Source organism: Natator depressus, chromosome 12 (assembly GCF_965152275.1).
Source record: "Natator depressus isolate rNatDep1 chromosome 12, rNatDep2.hap1, whole genome shotgun sequence".
NCBI classification, from domain to species: Eukaryota; Metazoa; Chordata; order Testudines; family Cheloniidae; genus Natator; species Natator depressus.
Window position 1 is genome coordinate 21,645,166 of NC_134245.1, and position 21,521 is coordinate 21,666,686.

Below are 21,521 nucleotides of genomic sequence, written 5' to 3' on the forward strand. Positions count from 1 at the left end.
GTCCTTTCAACTGTGACAAAGGCATGAACCATCAATCCTAGGTGGTGTCATTCAGAGGTTGTTTCTTACTCTGGGCTTGCCTGTCAGTACAGAAAAGAGATCAAAACCTAGAACACCTTGGGGCCTCCAACACTCTCAAATGGCTCATCTTTTCACGATCCCTGGACAGAATGGAAAAATCAGGAGATGGTGCTTAAGAGTTTATTTGGTCTCGTGGTATCATGTCAAGATCTGGTACCATGGTCTAAGATCTGGTCTTATGGTCCAAAGGCAGTTTCTCAAAGTAGAAATCTGGTCAAATCCAAGGAAAAACTCCCCATCTCCACCCTCTACACACTTCTTTGTCAATGAAGAAATTTCCGAGTTAGTGGAAATGCAATGAGAATATATTGAATCACACATAGAGCATTAAGGTGTCTCTTAAAACGTTTGGTACCCTCCCATTGAATAAATTCACCTCATTCCAAGCTGTTCTTTCCTGGAAGGTATCCTTCTTGATGACCACTACCTCAACTGGCAAGATGGGGGGAACCAAGTGCTCTCTTGCATTTCCCAGTATGGTCAAAATGGTCCTATATGTTTGCCCTAATTTTCTTCCTAAAGTTTGTCATCCTCTCACCTGAATTAGACTATTGCTTTGCTAGTTTCTGCTCTAAATACAAAGAATAAAAGGAGGAAATGTGTCATAGCCTTGAAGTGTGCAGGCCATTAACACCATACATTTCTGGAACCTCAGAATTTAGATGCATATATACCAGGATGAGAAGAATGGTATAAATAGACAGAGACTCAGAATCCCTTCCTGAGGGCTTCTCAGTATCCCAATTCCTATTGGTGAGGTGGCTTCAGTCTTGTATAAGAGAAAGTAGCAGGTTTTCCCCACCAAGTTAAACCCAAAGCCCAGTCTTCACTTACAACTATAGTTTCCTGGGGGCAAAAGTGGAAATTATGCAGGGCAGTTACCTGGCTCATGGGGGGAGAGAGAGAGAGAAGGAAGTGGTATCTGGCTGACTGAATGGTACGAAAATGGGAGCTTTTCATTAGTCGCCCTTCCTTTGGACATCTGCATGGGAGGAGATGGCCCCTTTAGTGAGAGCTCAGAAAGGAATTAGGAGCTTAAAAATTCTCCTGTTTGTTTCTGCACATTTCAGACAGCTAGTCAGAAAGCCAAAGTCTGTGATGCATATTTAAGTCAAATACTGTATACATTATTACATCTCTTACTGATACAAAATTGAACCCTACTTGGAAATGAAGGACCACACTGCACTACCAGTGACAGATGACACGGCTCTCAAGCAGATGAGAGACCCTAGAATAAGTTAAATAGAGAGCAGAACAAAGTATGAATTGTGCATATTGCTTAATCCATTTTAAAAAGAAGACACCAACATTAATTACTAGAATGATGTCCTTGCCAACAGAATAATGCACAGTGCCATCCTATTCCATCCCACCTCCCTTCCATGTATAGGCCATTAATTAGTGCCTTTACAAAATGAGTCTTGTAACTAAGAATTTAGTCAGATTCATGTACAAATATAATTTTGAAAAGGGTACTTATGATGAAGCAGCAAGAATGCAAGCTGCCCATTGGCGAAATACTGATTACATAGGCTGTCTTGAAATGTTTTGGAGCACTATGCAGTCAACCTGCACATACTAAACCATATTGGAACTTTGTAAGCTCCCAAAAGACCATGTGATATACTGATGTGGTTTGGATACGGGATGGTCCCTCTACCAACTTGTCTTCAAGTTAATTTTTCTTGAAATGGTACATTTAACCACTTACTCTCTGTACTATTGTGGATCTGTATCAGCTTGAGATTTGAACTATATGGAACAAACCAGCCTAATGAAAAAACCCCTTGCAGATTCAGTTCAGTTTCCTGTTTAGCTGGTGAAATAGAACTTATTTGTTTGAATTAATGATTTATAATCATCTGACCACCAAGAAAGCTAAGCCATATGCAGACACTGAAGATAAGAATACCCACCCTGTTGATCCTCATGTGTCACCAGCATTGTTGATGCTTTGCCTGTTGAGGTCTTACTTCAGCAAGGAACTTAAGCACATGCTTAACTTTATGCACGTATGTAGTCCCATTGACTTACCTATGTTAATGCAAGGTTAAGGGTGCAGCATTAAAATCAGGAAATGCAAAAGTGAAGGTTCCAAAAGCAACATTAATGTGACCATATTGTGCATCCTATATGCTTATGCTATGCATTTTACATCATCAATATTTATTTAGTTATTTATTTAACCATTGCCACTGGGACCAGCCACATCAGTCTCTGCTCTTTGTTGTATGGGAAGTCCTTCAAATGATTTTCACTGTTTGAGCCACATTTTGGGAGGCACCCCTTAGGAATTCTTACACAGGTCTCCAGAGGGGACAATGTAGGTCAGCATGAACATAAACTCACTGAGACGTGAAAAATTGTAGGTACATTTGATGGGAGAATCTCCAGGATGAGCAGCAGGCCCAGTAACATTACTATAAACATGGAGCCCATAGAAATTTGAATTGGAACTTTTAGAGCAATAGGAAAATATGTTTTTCATTGTAAATCAATGTAGTTGCTCTTGTGTTTGAAACTGTTCTATGTGAGGACAGATACATTAGGCCTCATTTTATAGGCATTCTTCTTGAGGCTTATGGGTGTGTATTGCAAACTTCTGGAACTGTCTAAACTTTTCCTTATATTTTTCCTTCATTTAGGGAACACACAGAGCTGACCGCAGACTGGGTTATAAAATAAATGTGTTTTATGTTCATTTTGCAGGTATGTTACTTCTCATTATTATATAATTTGTGACTTGAGGTCTGTCTGTAAGGACATGGTTATAGCTGAAGAAAAGTATTCAGCAATTTATATGAGTTCAGTATGTCAATGATGGTAGACTTAAAATTAGACATACCTGCTTTGTGCTGGGTTTGTGGGAGCGTGTATGGATGTGTGTCCCGGTATCCCTGTGTTCTGCCTGCCTCCAGAGAAAAGGGTTATTTTAGGGTATCAGTCCCATTCCTTGGGAACGGATCAGGCATGTGGAGCAGATCACTTGGCGTAGTCCAGGTGCACCACCAATAGGAAGCTGCATTAATTGTTAATGAGTTGTCCATAGCAACTTAAAGATAACCTGCAAGTGGGTTTTTTTTTTAAGTCCATAATGATTAGGAAAATAACCATAATTTGCCATTATTTCAACACATTATTACTTTTCCCTTTTCTCCTTCTTAGGTCTATACTGTGTTTGTTTTCTGATCATGTTCTTCTTACTCCACTGACATGGCCCAAAATGCACTGAGTTGGTACGTGAGCACCCTCAGTGGAACAGAAAGTCCAAGTCCTGTGGAGTTTTTTTCCCCTTTGTTTTTATTTTCACCACTGAGGTTTTACTTTTTGTTTTCCTTCAGAAAACCATAGAGGACCATTTAGTAATGAAAAAACTGAACTTACCTTTTCCTCTACTTGCTGTTCCAGTGCTAATCAAAAGTGACATTGAGGTCACCGGGGCATCTCTGAGCAGGAAGAAGGTGAACAGAGAAGAACTTGTGGATCTGTTAAAGAAGAAGTAGGAGAAATTGTAGAACAATGCATTGCTCTAGCTGTGGATTATGGTTATTTTCCATGTTGGCTTCACTGATATTATGGCTGATTACTTTTTCTTTAAAACTTTTTGCAGATTATCTTTAATGATAGGCTGGTGTGACCATCATTTTTGGTGAGTTTTTCAGCTTTTGGAAGAGATTTTACAGGGGGAGAAAAGTTCTCCTTAGTGTACAGAAAGTGTAGTGAAAATATAAAGATAAATTCTTGCTTGGGGAACATAACTGGCTGTTATTTAAATCAGTAGGCCATGACATACAGTGGTCCAAGTTCTGTCCTGCATGCATAGAAGGGGTTTAAAGATTTGAGCCTCAGTCAAAGCCCATCAAAGTCATTGGAAAGACTTCTGTTAAGGTCTGTGGGCTTTGGGTCAGGCCCTTGATGTTTATATTTAAAAGGAACATTTAACATTGTACGGAATAGTGCACAAGTTTAGATACCAGGAGCTGTGTGAAGATTTTGTTGCCAATTCAAGCGCTGTTTCATTTCAGTGAACAGATCCTGCAGAAAAGTTTATAGTTTTTCATGGAAAGTCTGTATAATTTACGTGTTCTAACCAGACCAGCAAAACTCAGTGTCAGACGAATTTTACTTTGAGTTTTGTTTTAATATTCTCAGTGTGATTCAGCTGTGAATGTGTCCTTGATCCCCTCCAAAGGTACTACAAGAGGTAGCAAAATACTGTGGTTTTATAGCTGTTAATATTATTTGCTATTTACTTCAACTTCAGAGGGTTTTATTTGGGATGGGGTAAAGATTCTGTACTCAGTCATCTCTTCTTAGTTATTTGTAGTAAAGTAGTGCCACGAAGGGCCCAACTGAGTTCAGGGGCCCATTTTGCTTTACGCTGTGCAAACACAAAGTAAGCGACAATCTCCGCTGCAAAGAATTTAAAATCTAAATGGACAGGAGAAATGAAGAATTTATTATCCCCATTTTGGGGATGTGAAACTGAGGCACAAAGATATTAAATTGACTTATCTTACGTCACACAGGAAGCTTCTGCCAGAGCCAGGAATTGAACCGAGGTCTTCTAAGTCAAAGTCTAGTGCCTTAACCACAAGATCATGGCTCCTGCTTATGGTGTTTTCCAATCTTCCACCATTTGTTTCATCTCAGGCCCCATATTAGACCAACTTCCTTTTGGCTAGGTTGGTGGGAAATGGTTTTTTCCCCTCCTAAGAAAATTTTTGAGATTTAAAAATTGGGACAAAAACTCAAAATCACAAATTTATGCAGACCAAAAATAAAAAAAAATTTCGGATTGAGTTATTTTGTCTCAATAATTTCAAAATGTTTTATTTCACATCTATTTTTTGTGCATGTTTAATATTTTAAATCAAGGTAAATTTTAATACAAAAAGTCATTTTGAACTGACAGAAGGAAATTTTTTATTTAGAAAATGTCAAAACAAGAAGTTTCAGATCTTTAATTTTTTTTTGAAACAGGAAATTAATTGAAACCAATCCTTTCCCACAAACAGTTTTGGTTTCAGTGGATCATCCTTTTTCAACAGAAAAAAATGTTTCATTGAAAAATTCCCGACCAGCTCTACTTTTGGATGAAGTGGGCAAGATGAACCCAGAAACACTGCATATAGATTGATAACTGATGCTGGTTCAGGTACCTTACCCCTGCTTCCAACAACTACCAGTGGGGGTAACTAAAAGCTTCCAGAGTGTTTCTTCGCGGGTCAGTACCTCCGCATCAAACATTTAGAAAAGAAAAAATTCATAATGGCCAGAAATGTGTCATTTGAAAACACCCACCTTAATACAGGTGTTTCTCTTTCTCCTCTCTTTTTTTAACCATACATCTTAACTAGCTCACTCTTTGTAAGCTTTGTAACAGAAAACTGCAAACAACTAGCACATTGGAATCAGATTATTTTTTCTAAAAAGGCACTGGTTTACAGCAAAATTGTCCATGATAGATATTAGTTTAAACATTAAGTTGCGGTACAAGAAGACATGCATGCCTAATGTTGGAAGTAAATCATATTTGTTCCTAACACGTTGGAGAAATTGTTCAAGAACAGTTCATCCTTCTGTAAATCTTGCCCCAAGGACAAGAAGACCTTTGAGTTGTCTGCTGCACATGTTCCACTTGCATAAGTTCAAACCGTCCAGGGCTAGTTTTAATGCACACCCAACTTTGCCAGAAATGTTTCAAGTTTTGCTTTTGTAACTTTATGGACCTTTTGTTTGGGCTTGACCTATTTTCCCCTTTGTCAGGATTTCCGTTTGGATTTGCATTGCCTATTCTTATCATCCCCAGTTCCTGTCAAACACATATTCTTGTATATGTTCAAAAGTTCAAGTTGCTAAAACACTACACTTTTGTAGGATAGAGGGGATAGTCACATTTCGTCACCTTCTTGGACAAATGCCATGAAGGTAGGGGAGCGTGATCCATGTCAGAATAGGACTCTGGGTGTTGAGGGGCTCCTTTTTATATAAAAGATGCCAACGAAGAGCGAGAAGTTCTTTTGGGGGGAAAAAGCTCCCATTTTCTGTTCAGATTTAGCACTGGAGGTGACTGGAACTAAAAGTATTCTTGAAATTGCAGAAAAACCTTTTCTTGACTTCTCGCAAAAATATAATTATTCCTCCCGCCCATCACTGAGCAGTGTGATGGTCTATCTATCTATATCTGCCTTCCAAATGTAGGAGATTTTGATCTTGTGTTGAAAGTACAATGTTAGGAATCAGGAGATCTGTTGTGTGTTCCTTACATTCCTCCAGATTTCTCTGTCACCTTGCACAAATTGTTGGGTGAACATTTTCAAAAGTGACCATTACTTTCTGTGCTTCAGTTTTTGGATGCTCAGCTGGAGGCTCCTTAAGTTGGCCCAAAAGTTGGAATCACACAATCAGTTTTAAAAATTCTGTCTGTAACCTTGCAATCAATCAGTTTCCACATCTGAAAAATGGGGATAATACCAGTTACCTACTGTGCATACATCACAGGAGTGATGAGACAATAAATTCATTAATACTTATACAGCGTTTTGAAATGCTCAGACAGAAAGTGCTATTTAAGGGCGAAGTATTCTTTGCCTTTTTATGTATTTAAATAGAATACGATAACCATCATCATGAACTATTCATATCCAAACTATTCATAAAAGTGACTCTTGGTTAGAAGGGAGCCTGAATTAATTCCTTGGACCCAAATCCCCAAGATGGTAAATAATATTTTAGTTTTTTGAAAAGGGCCCAAGAGTTAACTGTACTATTGATAGGATGTAGTCTTGTGTTAAGGGAAGGTTTTGAGATGAAGAGTAGTCAGTGGGAGTTTTAATTGCAAAAGGATTGCAGAATATGACACCCTGGGAGAGTTGCACCTTTGTGTATGTGGAGGGCCCTTGAGAGTGGAAAATCTGCCTGGGATGGTCATGGAGGCACGTCAAGCTCACAGCATCCACCACCATCTTCTGCTAGGGAGATCTGTAGGGGACCAGCACTACCAAAGAAAGTAGGTGGTGCTTGCTGAGAAGGGTGGGTGGTTAGGGCGGCTGCTGGCAGTACCAATTCAGTACAGCCCTCAGTAGTCTCCACCCTAAAGACTCTGTGGGACTTCTGTGTGTTTTAAAGCTGCTCTCCCCTAGCGTAACCCCTGAGTGGTGACAATGGTGAGAACATTGCTTGCCCTCAGGTAGGGCTGACTCCCCTCAGGAATGCAGCAGGCCCTGATAGGAAGGAGCAGTTTGTACCTCCCGACCCAGCAAAACAGAATCCTGCCCATAGCCTTTAATTCCTCAGAACAAGGAAGTTACTGTATTGTTTTTGTTTTATTTTGTCCCTCTAGGTATTCAGAGTATTCTCGTTAATCTTCCTTATTTATTTAAATGTTAATTGGTCCTTGTTAATTTGGTTTTTTGTGCTGAAAGCCAAGGTCAAGAATGAGACCACCTATATTCGCCCTTAGCATGATTACATGGTACCATACTGCTTCTTGGAGAAAAGTAACAAGAAGCCTCTTCCTTGTTTTAATGTAACCTTTATGTTAGGAAAAGAGTTGGAAAGAAGTTGGCTAGAGAGAGAGAAAATGCATGCTTGACACTATCTTGAAGGGCTGAATGATTAAAGGGGCTGGTAAATTAGAAGACATTTGTTTTGAAAGCAAAATATCACTTACCCCCTAAGAAACAGACATTTGTGGCCTTGGGGTTAGGTATAAAAATAACACAATCGTTTTTGTACTTAGAAAGGTTGGGAGTGCTAACAGTGGAACCGGAAAGTACTTTACCTTTCACGTCTTCACCTATGTGCAACTCTCAAAGCCGCTGCTTTTGGTTGTTGCCCCAGTAGCAATAACTTCTGAGAACACCCATCCCTTTGCCAGGCATGGCCGTTTTACAAGATAAAAGCAGGATTTTTCTAAAACAGATTCTGTACCATGGGGCAAAACCGTAAGTAAACAAACAGAGCTATCATAACACTTTAAATAGTAATCAAATATGTTTTGCTGTTTGCATTCAAAGGGGTGGAAAGGTAACTTGACAAGATGAAAGAAGGAACCAGATTTGTGTTCCTTCCCCCCTGTCTCCCCAGTAACAGGTAGAGAGTTTTAGTGAAGACTTCAAGGCAAAAAGAAAAAAGCATAGAATATACTGTTATGGTGTTATTTTTGTCTTTCATTTTTATGTCAACTTATTTGTACTTAAAGGAATCTTTCCAAAGAGTTAAGAAGCATCATTAAATAAAGACTGTGAAATGTGCAATATGGCTTATTTATTTAAATGTTAATTGGTCCAACGAACACTTCTAATTAGCTCTATATTTGCTTAGCAAAAAGTTTTACAAATTCCAATTGTGAAAAGCAGCTATTCTGAGCTGGTAAGCATGTTGCAGAATCAGCTATGATTTTTCTATAGTTCTCAGCCCTTGAAGGCACAATTTAATTTTTCATGTATGCATACTAGCAACGGTAAACACTTGCGAGTGTAAAGAACCTTCTTTAATTAGCTGCACAACAATTAAAGGATTCACAAACTAAATTGAACCCTGTCTCTGTGCTTACTAGCTGAATTCTACCACCTGTCACAACAGCACTTTGTTCAATCTGTTATGCAAAATCATTATAGCAATATAGCTGAGGGAAAAAAAAGAGAAAACAGCAATTATTTCTTACTTTTCTCTTGAATGGGTTATTTTGGGTTATACTGATGTCAGGTTCATTGAAGCTAACCTTTTGAAATCTGTAACAGCATAATACTTATATGGCAGGCATAGAATAGCTAGAAGAATATTTAGTTTTACCCTTTTAAGAGCAAGTAAGGAACATCCTTAAAGTACAGTACTCTCTCTGATCATTTGGGAAAAAAAAAAACCCAACTGTGCTAACTCGTGCAGCAGCCTGTTGTTTCTCTTCGTCAGACAAACAAGTGACAAACATCTAATAGTACAACATACTCCTTTATTATTAAAGCTTGTAAACCAATGTAGAAACTAGTTTTAAAAACACCATTGCAAAACAGTGGCTTCTTAAGGTGTGGAGAGTTGTACCATTTAGTTTCCTTGTTCACAATTCTAATGTTCCTGTTTATTCATTATCTTTTAAAAATCTTTAACATGACTTAAAAATTAAACTTGCATACACTGGACTTTTTTTTTAATTGCGCTAACTTTATTTCCTCTACTGGCAAGTGATTGAAAGATAAGGAGGAGTTTTACGTGTTTATAATGCAAGGCTTAGTCACATTTGCATTTAAAGTGAAGTTCTCCTTAGTGCAGAGAGGATGCACAAAGCCTCAGACACCAGTTCAGCCCCACTTTGATTCTTTGTGACCGAGCTCTGGTGCAGTGGCTCTGCAGATGGTCTTTTCCATGTATGAAGGACTCTATGTTGAGCCCTGATAAGCCTGTATGGTGTGGGTCTAGGTGAGCCCCAAACTTCTTCATAAGAATGCAGAGGGCTAGTAACTGAATAAGCTGGTTTAGCTGCTGTGGAGGGATTTCACTGCCTGTCAGCTGGGGTAGCCCCTAGAGTTACCTGCCTAAGTCTCACTTACTTTGTTCAGTGAGAGGTGAACTTCACCCCTGTTTCTCAACAGTATACTTCTTACTCAGGTGAAATTCCCAGTGAAACCAGTGGAGTATTTTGGTTTTGTATGGAGCACTAGGCTGGGCCATTAGTGAAGGGACAATATTTATATTTCTTTTTACTTCACTACAGAAGCTGGTGAGGATACTGGCATCTATGCAAGCTTTCATATAAAAGATGTAAAGGTATATTTTGTGCATACATTCACCTTAACCGATGAGCTGAAAGTTGAGCTGCTTGCTGACAGTTTCCTAAATTCATATCAATAACATATTGTTAACCACTGTGACTGAAACTAAAAGTGTCTGCTGTTGGATAAAGGAAACACGATATGGGCATTTTGTAAGCTGGGGTTATAAATGAATAACTATACTCATTCAAAGTGCCTACATTTTTCAATATTATAATACTTTAAATACATGCCCCTCTACATCATTTAGTGAAAATGTGGAAAAAGTACAAAGAAGCCTTTTGAAAACACAAAATGCTTTCCATAAAAATGCCATGAGGAAAATAAAAGCCAAAGGTCTAAAGTTGAGAAAGAATGTGTTTTTATATTTCTCATAGTTGAAAGCTGGAAGGGAGACTGTTGCTTTGTCTAAACAGCTCTATGATACATGGATAAATCTGCACTGAGAAATGAGAAACTAGAACTTACTAAATATGCCCTGTTCATGCTTCTTCAGTTCAAATCAAAATATCTGGCCTGTGCAGGATTAGGAAATGTCATTAATTGTGGATAAACTTACATTTAATTAAAAAAGAGTTTTAATAATACTCAATATATGCACCACTATAGATACAGAACCTTCACCTAAAAACAATATACTTCTTACTCAGGTGAAATTCCCAGTGAAACCAGTGAGGAGTTTTAGAAACAATGCAATGTAATCTTAAAGTTCTGTCCAGACAGCTCATGAGTAGAGTTTGGCAAAGGAAACCCAAGCCCCTAAAAGTCACCTGCTGTGAGGCTCTTGATGCCCAATCCCATGAGGTGATGAGGCCCCATCTCCCACTGAAACAAGTGAGTGAGCACCTACTATGTCCTTGGTTAGGCACTCGAAACTCAACCCAGATTTCTTAAAAGGGCCCCTGAGCTTTTTGAACCTGTCCAGTTACTCTGTTTTAGGGCTAAAATCATGCAAGCTTTGCAGTTTTCATATTGCTATGCAAAAAAAACCCCAGCTCAAATAGATTTCAACGAAATTTTCCTTTGAGTTTCTGGGTTAAAAAATTTGGAGCAAAATTCAGAATGTGTGAGTACTTCAAATTAAAACGTAGGGAAGGTTTACAAGAATGAGAGAAAATGAACTCAAGTCGCAGAGCTGTGCATAGCTCTGCTCAGAAGCCCCTGAAGTTCTCTCAGTGAAAGTAGCTTAACGTTTATTTGCATGTTATTTTCTAAACTATTATAGCAGAGTACTGTATTTTAATCTGTGGTTTTTGCTATCAGAACTCCTTAGCTTTTCTCAACCTACTATAGGGCAATAGCCTCTACGAATACTGTCAGTCATGCTAAAGGGTTTGGTCAGAACCTTACTAGACTTGGCTAGAGTAGGCTGTTAAGAAAGTATTCCAGTTAGCAGAGTCCTTCTTCCCACTGACTTTGCAACCATAATTGAACCTGCCAGTGTCTGTCATCCTGTGACTGCATTTATCAGACCTAATTTGTCAGCGTTGTTGCCACTCACCTATCAGCCATGAATGAGAAAGTTTCTCTGACTTCAGTCAGACACCCAGAATATTGTAATTAACAAAAAAAAATGTGTAAAGGCCTTTTATCCCACGGATATCTTTCAAATATATTATATTCTTTTTAAAAAGCAGCAGCAATCAACCTCATTTATCCATCTTAGACATATCTGGAAGGTTTTCTGTGCCTGTTTCATAATGATTAGAGCTAAAGCAAGGATGCCCACACAACACTCAGGGCTACACTAGCATCTTATTGGGATACTGAAGCCCACACCAGATTTGCATCTAAATTTACATAGATTGTTTTACCATAATCTTTGCTTATACCAGTGTCTTCCTTCATATAGGATATGTATAGTCATTCTGTTTCCTCTGCTTGATCCTGCAATGAAATTATAGGGTGACATTTATTCCTCACAAGTTTCACTCACTGACTTCAGTGGGATGGCACAGGTGTAACCAAAGGCTGATTTTGACCCCTTATTGTGACTTGGTGATATCATAATCATTTCCTTGTCCCTAGGTCATTGAGAAGGAAAGGCAAAGTTATGAGGCAAAATAATATTAGCCAGGTTAGAGACCATTTTAACAACAGCTAGGGAAATAAAGAAAAGTATTCCCAAAGTCAATTGCATTTGGTACAAATGTTCATGTTCAGTATTGTCTACCAATTCAAGTAGCCATTGAAAGGAATAGTATTAATGACAGCAATGTTGATTGACCATTTTTGTTCCTCTAATATGGTAGTCTGGAGGGGCAGGGGGAAAACATGTTGTATTAATATTCTCTGACCGCTGGGTACGTATGATTATAGCAGTTGCAGATCAAGCCATGTGTGTTTTTGCTGTGTACTGCAACAGCTAACCCCACATTTGTAAGACTACACCACTTATCTCAATGTGAAAGCGTAACAGGAAGTATTAGTGGCTTCTAAAGTTATCAGCTCCACTGTTGTGTTCATGACAATGATCAATTAATAACATTAAATGACAACAACAGTGATAAATTGTATCAATAGAGGTATACACAGACCAGAAGACCAAACTATAAAGAGGATTTGTATTTTCCAGTGTTCCATTTTTCTAGGGTGACAATTAAGTATAACTTTGCTATCTATTGCTAATAATGTTGCTATAAATGATTGTTGAGCTTCCTCCCTCCATCTCTTTCTCCATGGAACTCTGCAAAGAATTTGCTGGGTTCTGTCTTTTGAAGATCAAAAATATACAAGGCATCATTGCTGCCATGAGCCCAGGTGCTTTATCTTCCCTTGATCCACCTGCTGCAGTCCAGCAACCCTGCCGCTTCACATTCCTCTTCCACTCCTTGCACCTCTGCTGAAATGGCTGCAAACCTCTCTGTACTTTCTCACTGGGATCCCCCTTTGCAACTCAGGATTTGTAACACATTCTTTTTTTGGAAATTATCATTAAAAATAAATTCATTCCAGTAATTGGGAAACGAGAACATGTAGTTCATATGTAGGGACCACTGCACCCCTATCTAGAAGACAAACCTACACTGTAGTCTCTTTTGTTGTCATGTCCGTGTTTTGGAGAAGGGAGAGAGGGAAGAGGTGTGGGAGGGAGAGACTGGCAACTATCAGAATTCTGTGCTGGCAGGCTCAGCACAGGTTAAAAATCTAGTTTTCACAGCAGTCATTTATGTTCAGTGGAAGAGAGATGTCTAGCTTCTTGAACTGAGCAATGAAAGTCAGGAGGCCTGGATTCACCTGGCTCTGTTACAGAGGGTGTAATGTCTATTTAAGTCAAGTGCAGAGTGGGATATTTTCACAATGAGGTATGAGAATGTACAGTTAGGCATGCTTTTAAAACTGGGAGCATTTTCAAGGCTGTGGCAGGATTTTCAAGAGTTTGAAAATTTGGCCCCTGCTCTGGCTGTGTAATTTTGCCTATGTGCTTTGAAATTGAGTGCTTAGCCTCAGGGATTTTCAGGCATAAGCTTTCACAAAGTTATGGTACCCAGCTGTTGCTGTGCTCACAGTATGCTAAAGTGTTTCTGCCCTTGACCCTATCTCTGTCCATTGTGGTCACACTGGGTAACTTGATGAAGCAGTATAGACATACAAAATATCAGAATACCAACATGGAATGGATGATAATTCATCATCCATATTATGCCTGCCCAGAATAGCTAGTGGAAATATGTTGCAGAATAGGACATATGCCAGTTAAAGAGGTTTCACCCCCAAATTAATATATTTAAAAATAACACTTCAGGACACATCCATGGCCAGCTGCATCTAGGGTCAACAAACATCATGGTAAACCAGGGGACACAGTCACCTTCATTATAGTAAGTTCTGTGCATGGGTTAGGGGATGGGCAGGAGATAGATGTTTCTCTGTTTGATGTGAGTAGATGCTGAGAGTGCTCTCTTCAAAGTCCTGCTTTCACAGGAACATTTGCTAATCATCAGAGGGAAACTTGTTTGCTGGAAGAGGCACCTAGTCAAGGCCCCTCTTCTGCACTTGGGTGCTTGCATAAGAAGAGATTCCTGTATTGCCGGTGTTGAAACCATTAGATTCACCAACTTTTACCAGTAGCCCAACATCCCAAATACCATCCTTGCCAAGTCACACCAAGTAGCTTGATAAATATCCCCACATTCACCCTTCCTGTTTCCTAGGCAGGGCATTCTCCTGTTTTCTAATGGGAAAGAGGATGTAGTGGGGCCATAACTCTTTCTTGGATTGACCCAGGACCCAGTGCAACTGCCTGTGATTAGAGGAACACAGATGACAAACTCCCTCTTGGGTAGTCAATGAGATGAAGATTCCATCTCTCAGAATGTTATGTGGACATATGGTTCATTCTAGATATGGTGGGGAAGAACAGAAAGACTGAACCTAAAGGAATCCAGAATAATTTATTGCATTAATCTGGAAAATATATTGCATTAATCTGTTTGCTGCTGGCTGAAACATCTGCTTTTTTACTGGCTTAAGTTATATTGAAATAGGGTACTCTTATTCCAAAATAAAGGATGCCTGCACAGAGACTGGCACTGAAATAATTAAAGGTGTGAATTACATCTGATTTAGTTATTTCGGTTCCACGTAGCACATAGACAAGCCCTGAGTTTCTGTAGCACGCTCCACTGGTTTGAGCCATTTTCCTAGTAAAGAAATCCTCAGTTTTCACAATATACTATACTGTTCTGCTGGTTTAATATTCTACAGCAGTGGCCCAAAACACTATAGTAGCAGTATGGTAGGCCTTATCATTCAGGAAAATTCATATAATATATTTTAGTGTTTGGGTTAGTTAATGGACCTCTTGAAATGTCCTCCTTTCTGTTTACTATAGTAGCAGAAAGAAGTTAAGAAAATGTATTTCTTAGAGCTACTTGGGAATTTTTTTTCTTTCGGAGGGAAATTTTGATGAAAATGAAAACAAATTCAATTTTCAGAAGAATATATTGACTTTTATCAAAAAATGAAAATGGGAAAACCAAACATTTTATCCAAAACCTAACAATTTTTTAGATGTAAAGGTTTCAGCTGTCTGACAAAAAATAAGTTTTTTTGAGGAAAGCGGGTACTTTCCATGAACATTTTTGTTTTGTCAGTAAAGCAGTTTTCTGTCAAAAATGAGGACCATTTTCCAACCAGTCTTAAGTTTCTGAGGTAGAAAAACTGGAGTGTAAACACTATCCCATTCTGGATAGGCAACTTCCCAAGGGCTGTGTGTATGTAGCTGGGCAGAGGGATTCTAGACTAGGGCAAGGTGTGTTTAAGTAAAGCTTTTGTGATGAACATTTGTCTGGAGGATTGACTAGAGGTTTGGCTTTGAGGTAGGTCAGTTTATTTGCCTGCTGCTGAAAGGGTGCACTTGTTCGTGAACTTAGAAATCAGAAGATCCCTGAAGTTCTATAACAGTCTAACTGATATGACCTAGTTTGAATAGCTGCTAGGGGGAAAGACAAGACAGTGAAGAAACAACCATCAATCTATGGATGTTGCTGACTGCGAAAATTTAATTCTTATGAGATGGTTAATTTCTCATTGTAGCCATTTGAGTTGGTATTACCAATAGCATTTTAACCCACCGTGACCTGTGCCAAAGGTTCAAGTTCCCTGGAGTACAGTATCAGCATTAGCTGGGTGAAAAGCACCATTAGAAATATCAGGTTTGGAGATTATAGGAGGCCACAAGGAAGAGTGATCACAAGTAAATATATGCACAAGTTCTTAAATATCCTTTTATTAATAGTTTCATTAAGCAGATGAATAATGCCACAAAAACATACAGACAGACAGAAACAAACCATGTAATGTCCAGCATCAGTGATTTCATACTCACATGACCTGGGGAAACATTGAGATGAGAAAGATGATTGTCAGGTGCCCGTCCTGTTGAGTGGTTCTTGATGTGCTTTCCTACTCACTAAGGCTAGGCAACACCTTTTATCCTGAATTTCTTTTAGACCCACTATGCTACGCATACTATGCACAAATGTCAACCCCTTTTTCCTTATTGGCACTTTTGCACACTATGAATTTTAGGGTGCCCCATTTCTCATAGGCTATCCCCAGACCCCTTATTTGCATTGGCATCTACATCAATGAGTTACCATAATAACCTGAGTTATTACAAAATCCTCCAAAATGTTACTATCAGGCATCTTGCAGTATTAACTGGTACATTGCAGTACATTTTGCAGTCTATTGCTGTCTAGTTTCCAGAACATCAGCATTTAACACATCTTTTACAGTAATCTTACACTTTCTTGATACAGGGTTCTCTCTGTCATCTAGTCATACCAAACTATTTCAGGCCCGATGCCTTCTGTGGCCAGGCTACATATCTTGCAAACCTCAAGTTTGTAGGCCTTGCGTTATAGCCTTATCTTACTTATATACGTAATACACACTTATCGGGGTACACAGTTATTAATCCTATACCCTTATAGTGTGATGCTATTTATATTTTACCACTTAAACCTACAACTCAAATCTAATCTATTACCCATACATTGATTACATAATTGCATAATTATATATAATTAGCTACGGCAATTAGTGCTCACTTTAACTGTAACTAGTTATTTTTCATGTTTTTATACATAATGGTGCTTACTTGATGCCTGAATATACTGGCTTCAAAGACTGGAACAACTTAGCTCCTCTCTGCCTCTCCTTTTGCTCCTTACCTCTACTGCTCCCCTGAAGCCATGCAACTAGACCCCCCTTTCATGTCCCGCTCCTATTCTGAACCCTGTGCCACGTTCTACATGACAGCCCCCTCCTGAATATAGTGCACCATGCCTTCACCTCTCCTCCCATGGCTCACTGGCTCATTGGCCTCCAGAATGGAGCAGTTTGGCCAGGGACATGCCAGTCACCCAGGCAAGGACAAAGAATCTACACAGACACATTTGGACATACAGTCTGTTGATATTATTCCCGGTTGCATCGTTGCAGTATATGCTGATCATTCTGATGGAGCTGTAGATCCTGACAGAAGGGGACGGAAGTACTTATTAGTTCATACAGCTTTCCAGGGTCACTAACAATGCTGGGGAGAGGGCGAGGGGGTGGAGCTGTCATACTCAGGAATAGTCTCTGTGCCTGTGGGAACTTTCCTAAGGCAGCATCCATGCAAGCACCTCTTGGCTGAATCTGGTTTCAAAATCTTTGACCGTTTGAGGATCCAGAAATGTGTATGTAGTATGGATTCATCCTACTCTTACAGTGATGTAATACTCATATTACAAATGTGCTGGCCATTGAAAACTTGCAGCTTACTTTAGCCCCATAAAAGTACCTGTTGTGTAGGAGTAATTAGGCATGTCTGGAAAAGAGAGATGTCTTTAAATTCATAAGGACGTGTTATTTATACATTTCACTGGCAGTATGTCCTATCATATCTCATCACATAACCTGAAGTTATCTGTGGCAAATCAGAGACATGCATAAGTGAATTAAATACTGCTTCAGAAAGAGAAGCAAATCTTAAACAGTTGTTTTTTAAGCATGTTGTTGATATATTGATTATACCTATGTCAGTTTCACAGGTAGTAAATAACTTGTCCTGCCCACAATTTTGATGGTGTATTGTGTTGTCCACTGTCTAAATTGACAGCAAGTATCTTGGAACAACCCTAATACCCCACAAACTGTTTGAAAAGGGCCCAAAATATTGTTGTGTGATCTTGGCTGAACAGTCTGTGGCATCATGTGGCATATCATATTTTCTATTTTAAATATGAATTGGTTATAGATTTTTTCAAATTATGTGCTACTATTATATTTGTAGATGAGAGCTCTTATTTTCTTCTTTTTGTTTTTGACAGCCATTAAATATTTTCTTTCTCCTGGTGTGTGCAGATTTGGTAGGGAATGTATTTCTTAATTTGTTAGCAAATGGGCTAACTTTGTGATCTTTGATCAGTCCTAAAACAGTAGTTGAGCATGCAGTGTATTTTAATATAACTGGGTCTTTTGTTCCACTAGAGAAAATGCCTTAATTTGTAAGAGAGAATTTTCAAAACATATGTAACTTTAACTGTCTTTTTTTTTTTTTTTTTTTTTTTTTTTACTAGAACTGGGATTTCAGGGATGTGATGAATGTGAATTAAAGGCCCTTTATGACACAAGAGTAAATGGCAAAATGATTTTTTTTTTGTTGGCCATCCCACTTGGTGCAATATCCTTTCCCCAGAAACCAAAATTTTAGTCTTTCATATAGAGATAAAAATCATCTCAATGGGCAAATACACCAATTTCGAAACAACTCGTTGGCTCAGAGATATTCTGGTTTTGCATTTTCACTGGGAATATGTATCTCTGTCCCTTGAAATCCATCTATTTATTGCAGTGACACCTACTGCTGAGAGAGCTGATCCACAACAGGATCAGTTACTGTTAAACTTGGCCAAGAAGCAGCTCATGACTCAACCAGCAGATGTTTCTGCGGCTTAGGTCAAAAGGAACTTATGGACTCCCTTGTTTTTTTGCTTTACTCCTAGAATTAAATGCCAGGGAAGTCAATACAAGGTACAGGCAGTTGACCTGACCAGTAGCTGGAGAAACTGAACTAGGGCCCTGAGGAGCTGGAAAGACTAAAGCATTAGTCTGTTGAGCCAGTGTGCTGGCTACAGTCCAGTAGTTTCAGACAACTGACTATCTGATTGTATGCCTGGATTTTAATAATAATTTTGTGTACTTATTTGATGATTTGTATCCAAGCTTATGCTCCTGACAGGTGCCCCTGTGAACAAAATCTCACTGGGCTATCTTGTATGAATATTTCACAATCAATCATACTTTGATCTACATTGCATGTGTGCATTTTACATTATATTTAGTTTTGCACAAAATCAAATCCTAAGCCCCCTATGAAATGGAAATAAAATGAGCAACACAGCGCTGCAGTCAGTTGTGCTTGGATTTAAATTGTTTTTAAATGTAGGTGAATTGAGTTTTGTGGTTTTAACCCTTCTCTGTTCATCCCTTAAAATCGTAAGGACATGGGGCACTATCCTACTGTCCTGACCAAGCCAAAATTACATTTGCCTTTAGTAGCAGTTTGCTTGTGTCAGGTCTGTAGGATTGAGTCTATAATACATATATATTGAGATAATATAATCAGTTACAGTACTGTAGGTTTACAGCTCTTCTTTCAATAGCATAGTGTCTTCAGATAGTAATAGAGGATTTAAAACACCTAACTTTCTATGGTCACAAAATGTATAAAACATGATGAAGTGGGAATAATTTCTAAACTTTGCAATAACTCCTGGAGTTTTTATTTTTACTATATAATTTTAAAGTTGGAGAATTACAAGCTTAATTTCAAGACAAATCTATCACTTTTTCGATAAATCAGTTGAACTGAATTATCAGATATCTGCTGCAAGAGGTTGTCCAAACTGGGGAGAATTAAAACAGTCTTTCACATTCGGAATTATATGGAAGTAAAAGTAAATGCATTTATGAAAAACAAAACAAAAAACAAAACTTCAATTTCATTAAACATTCCACAAATTCAGTCCAGCTTTGCATCTTGGTGTCATTATCATGATGACTCTTGTGAAAATAAATTACTGAAAATAAATTAAAATGTGAATGCTTGCTTATAGCTAAAAACATTTTTATGCATCTTTTTCCTGAATAAACAAACAAACAAACAAACCCTCCCAAAAAACAACCAACAACATGCAACAGAACAGGATTTCTGAAAAATGTTTTTGAGTTACTGAACTTTCAGCACCAATTATTTATCTTTCTTGTGTTTGGATCCTACCTTTTAAAATATACACACAATAAAATAGAATAAATTCATGAGAAAAGGAGATTTTGCTAAGTCACAAGTAAAGTAACAATAAATTAAACAACTTTCTGCATTCTTCTAATCTTTCTATTGTAATGTGAGAGTCAGATTTATAAATGCCTCTCCTCTTCTCTCAATGTCTTATAAATCACTGTAGTTAATAAACTACAATCAAGATCGTTTCATAATCCTTCACTTGTCGGTTAAGGTTCAAAATGCCTCACAAGCTGGAAAGTAGCCTCTAGTATTTTAGAAACTAAATGGTCTTCCCAATTCAGAATGGGGAAAAAAAAATGTAGCCTCATAGAAGTTCTTTCTGGTTTTGTCAAAGAATATAATTTTTAAGGTAACTTTTGGAAACCCCTTATTGTATCTACTCTCTAATATATGGAAATTACCCTGGAAGCATAGGGTCATATTGTAACATCATTTTTAAAGCAGAACACCAACCGAACTCAGTGAAGAGTTTGGTTAATGAGTGCTATAAAATCTAGCCTATAGTTTTGTCATATGTTTTCTTTTGTTTTCATTATAGTATTGATTGTTTAGTATTGGAAGATTGGTATCAATCCCAATAAATTTGCAGATTAGTCTCTGTTCTCAAACTTCACTGACCTAGTTGTGCAGTCACCGCATTACTAAAATGGATTTTAATAACACTTCCATAAGTAAGTAAAACTAACCTATGTTGAAAATCAATGCTTTCTTTGCATTTTGCAAGAATACGCCCTTGCCCACATATTTCTTAAATCTAATTACATTAGAAAAAAATGTATACACCAAGGGCAAGATTCTCACACCAGTGTAAATCTGGAATAACTACACTGAAGTGCATGAAGTTTTAAATGGGTATAAATGAGAGCAGAACCTGGCCTAATGTTTTTTGTGTTCTATCAGATTGGATAGCAGTGTAATGATGCTTTTAAATATAAATGAACACCCTGCCACATACATTTCTGTTAAGATTTAACTATTTCCAGCTATGTCTTTTAGTATTGCCTACAAATCAGTCAAAGAAGAATAGGTCAACCACACTGCCCTACTGTTTGTGTATTAATCATCTGGCAAATAAACCACTCAGTATCCTACCCACCCTCAGTAATATTTGTGATGTAATTTGTTTGGATGCCCAAATGTCACCAGCGTTGATTGTAAAAGATGAAAAAAATGTACTTGCTCAGCACACCCAGCTCTGGGCTAAAATGTAAGCATGAAATCTTTGGTTTATTTTTGTAATAATGTTTACAGCTGTTTAATGACCCTGAAAAGGTTCAGTAGTCTGGTGTTCTCTATTTCTTAACAGGAGTGTATTATGCTTATAACAACCGTAGTTAAACAGTTTCACAATAAGAACAATATTTAATACAAATTCAGTGTGTATTCTGTAAAGTTTCCTCAGTGATACTTGTTTACGAGTCACTTAGAATCAAAACAATCTATAGCTGACTATCTAGAATTTGTCAATTGACCATATGTGTAAGATACATTTACAAGAATATTTCTAGTGGGAGAAATAAATTTTGAGGGTTAAATCCTAAAAATGCTTATATAGTTGGGAGAACTTTTACACACATGTAAGTGCTTACAGGATCAGGGCATGAAAGAGCATTACATTTAAACATGTGAGCTGGTAATCCATTACTTTGCTTTGTGAATCTTTTAGCTAGCATTATCTGAGATATAACAACATCCCAGCAAAATTTTTAAAATGGCAATTTTCTCTAGTATGGTGAAAATGGGAATGCTGTAGTGGTTCACCGTACAATAGGAATGAACTGATGGCTGAACTTGGTTCATTCTGTTTTCAAAGACTAAAGCTATATATTTTTAAAACTAGTTATTATCTAGGGGATGAGGGAGGG

At 38.0% G+C, this 21,521-nt stretch overlaps 1 protein-coding gene across 11 annotated transcripts in view; it reads left to right on the forward strand.

Moving 5' to 3' along the window:
- ZNF536 (zinc finger protein 536) overlaps positions 1–21,521 on the forward strand; it is a 400,318-nt gene that overhangs the window by 152,712 nt on the left and 226,085 nt on the right. For 6 of the 11 annotated variants that reach the window (XM_074968700.1, XM_074968702.1, XM_074968705.1 and 3 more), the window contains one exon: positions 2,730–2,793. The exons of the other annotated variants lie outside the window; for them this stretch is intronic. Coding sequence is in view for 1 of the 6 variants with exons in the window: in XM_074968699.1 (XP_074824800.1) it covers positions 2,730–2,793 (64 nt within the window). In the remaining 5 variants the exon portion in view is untranslated. The remainder of the gene's footprint in view (positions 1–2,729; positions 2,794–21,521) is intronic. 11 annotated transcript variants of the gene reach the window in all.